Raw genomic sequence first — 3069 nt, 5'->3', positions numbered from 1 at the left:
GTATATCTGGTGATGCAATTGCATGTTTATTGTTTAACTGATTGAATAATTCATACAGTACTTTATATTTACATGATGCACTACAGAAAACATTATTGGTGCAGTTATTCAAAGCTGAAACCCACAAAACGGTTTATTTTTACGTAGAATAAAAAGAACATAAACTTTTTCTGTTCTCATCTTTAGGTCAATGAATCCATTCTTTGCTTAACGGAAAATGGAAAATAGAACACATTTTTATTTGATGTTGTTTGAAAATATTGGGTACATAAGATATGCTTTCTTCAGTTTTGGATTTGTAATATTTTTTGCTATTGTATTCTTTAATGCCCTTATTATTCTTGTTATTTTGCTGGAAAGGACATTGCACCATCCCATGTACATTCTAATTTCATGTCTGTCTGTCAACTCTGTATTTGGAACAGCTGCTTTTTTCCCAAGGTTACTTACAGACTTGCTGTCTGATACACACGCCGTCTCCCATGAAGCATGTATTTTACAAGCTTTTTTCATTTATTCATATGCAGCAAATGAAAATATAATATTAATGTTAATGGCATTTGACAGATATGTCGCAATCTGTAAACCATTACAATACAACAACATAATGACCCCCAGGGTTTTGTCTGTATTAATAGCTATAAGCTGGATTTATCCAATGATTTGTCTTGGTATTGCTGGTATATTAAATGCTAGACTGATGATGTGTGGTAACAAATTGTGGAAAGTTTATTGTCACAGCTGGGAAATTGTCAAGCTTTCTTGTGGAAACACCATTGCTAATAATGTTTTGGGTTTTTTCAATATGACCACAACTGTTATCATGCCATTAAATTTTATATTATATTCTTATACAAAAATTCTTATAATCTGTAGAAAAAGCTCACTGGATTTCAGGAGAAAAGCATATCAAACTTGTATTCCGCACATAGTGATCCTTTTAAATTTTTCAGTTGCTCTTTTTTGCGAGGTCACTTTGAGTCGGTTTGAGACTTTGGAGCTTCCTGTAGGACTGTCAATCATTCTTTCACTAGAGTTTCTTATAGTACCACCCATCCTGAACCCTCTAGTTTATGGTTTGAATTTTCCTGAAATTCGCAAAAAAATTATGTGGATTATAAAAGCTTCCAAATAACTGTAATAAATATATTTTTATTAACAATATTAAATGACTGTGTGATTTTAAATCATTTTATACATTATATTTCATGAACCTGTGAACTTGCGTTTTACAGTCAGTACTACTATTTTACTTATTATATATTAAAATGTTTTACTTAGCCACGATAACTGCCACTGCACTTATGATATGTGTAAGACGTATAGTATAGCAATTCAATAGAAGTGAACAACAACTTCCCCTTTTCAGAAACAATATGGCTGTTTATACAACAAAACAGAAATTAACATAAGTCAAGAATAAGCAATTATTATGAACTCAATATAATAAAGAAAATGTCTCAACTTTGTTCGTCTTCTTCATTCACTTATTAAAAATATGACATTGGTGGGCCAAAAGAAGATTAAAACAAATAGATTAGAGAGACAAGTTAATTTCACACATGTTTGAAGTTATACTTTAAAGCAACAATATGTTCCCTATCAGTCAGTCACTCTCGACATCATGCTGATGACAAACAAATTAGGATCTCGCTTAGAGAGACCAATCCACTTTGAGTGCAAACTGAATGAGCCATTCCACATTGGCATGTGATAATTGCATCCAACTGCCGCTGATCACAAAATTAATATAAGTAGGCAGCAGGTGCAGCGCATTTTCAGCTTTTTGCGTCAGTCAGTGATCACATCGTTCTGCTTTTAACTACTCTACTGAGAGAAGAAGACTGAATGAGTTCAGTGTGCTCTTTTAGAGCTTTTCGTATTGTTGGTACGGCATGTCAGCGGTGGTGGTTTTCTATGTTAAGTAGGTTGCACACTTCAGGCTGAACTACCCTGTTTGTGTTGCAGGTGGCCATCTCCCCTGTGCACATCAGCACACTAAAATAGCTTTTTCCCTAAAAGAGCATTCACAAGCGTGTTTTTTTTTAAAGATGATGTAAAGACAATGTGGGTCTTGCTATACGCAATGTATCACCTGGGCATTTCTGGATGTGGTCATTACCTGGCATGGGTCATGTTCACGATCTCTGCCTCAAGTACCTGGGCATTTAGCAGGTGGCGTTTGTGGATAAGTCATGTTCTCAATGCAGGAAGATGATCACCTTGGAGTCGCAGGCCAAGCTCCATTTTCTCTAATGGGCGGAGCTCTGTTGCCTCTGCCTCAATCTAGTTCCCGTCATGGTGGCAGTCAGGTGGGGGCTACTTCTGGCAGTAGAATGGACAGTCTGAGGGTAACAGTGATGGCAAACCCTCCAGGGAACCAACCATAAGGGGACCATCACTCCTGTTACAACGACTGGATGTCAAACACTGCATTAGAGGGTAAGCTGGAGCTTTCTGGAGAGGAAGATTCAGCTGTGCTGCTGTCCTCCAGGACTGTAGCAATGCCTGAATTAGATCCATAAATAATGGCTATACTTTCCTGGGCCGCCGTGAGGGTAGGGCATGATTGGGGACCTCCACCGTGTCCCGACCCTTCAAGGTTGGATGTTTGATTCTTCAGGATGGTTTGAGTTGATTCTCAGATTCTCTGTGCCCAGGTGTCATTCTTCCTGGAAGTGCATGAAGGGCTTACCAGTTGGTGGATGGCACCTTTTTCTGCCAGAAAATTACCTGCTAACTCTTGATGGTGGTCCAGCTAGGGGGGAAAATGAAGGTGAAGTGGTTGGTTGCGATGTTGTTGTGCCCTAATACCACCTCCAACAGGCAGGGTGAACCATGCCTCCCTCCTGGCCTGTCTGGCGATGCTTATACATCCTCTGGAGAAGCTGTCTCCACCTTACATGTTATAGCATTCCTGCAGGTTTATCAGGCTAAAGCACAGAGGGACTTGTGCTAGGGTGACCACCACAAGTTATCTGGGTCATGCGATGCCCACACTTGGGGTCCAGGAGTGTCACATCTGGTTGTGTCTGGTTGACATGAGGGACGCCGGCAAAAATTTGTTAT

At 39.1% G+C, this 3069-nt stretch overlaps 1 protein-coding gene across 1 annotated transcript; it reads left to right on the top strand.

Moving 5' to 3' along the window:
- Positions 1 to 217: 217 nt before the first annotated feature.
- On the top strand, positions 218 to 1135 carry LOC128028724 (putative gustatory receptor clone PTE03). Its single transcript, XM_052616048.1, has one exon. It carries the CDS (start codon positions 218 to 220, stop codon positions 1133 to 1135), a length of 918 nt encoding a protein of 305 aa, XP_052472008.1.
- The last annotated feature ends 1934 nt before the right edge of the window (positions 1136 to 3069 follow it).

This window comes from Carassius gibelio, chromosome A15 (genome assembly GCF_023724105.1).
Source record: "Carassius gibelio isolate Cgi1373 ecotype wild population from Czech Republic chromosome A15, carGib1.2-hapl.c, whole genome shotgun sequence".
NCBI classification, from domain to species: domain Eukaryota; kingdom Metazoa; phylum Chordata; class Actinopteri; order Cypriniformes; family Cyprinidae; genus Carassius; species Carassius gibelio.
The sequence above is the reverse complement of the archived record's forward strand: the minus strand, read 5'-3'. Positions and strand labels throughout refer to the sequence as shown.

Coding starts and splice junctions, on each gene's coding strand:
- LOC128028724 (XM_052616048.1), top strand. CDS start 218: ATGGAAAATAGAACACATTTTTATTTGATGTTGTTTGAAAATATTGGG.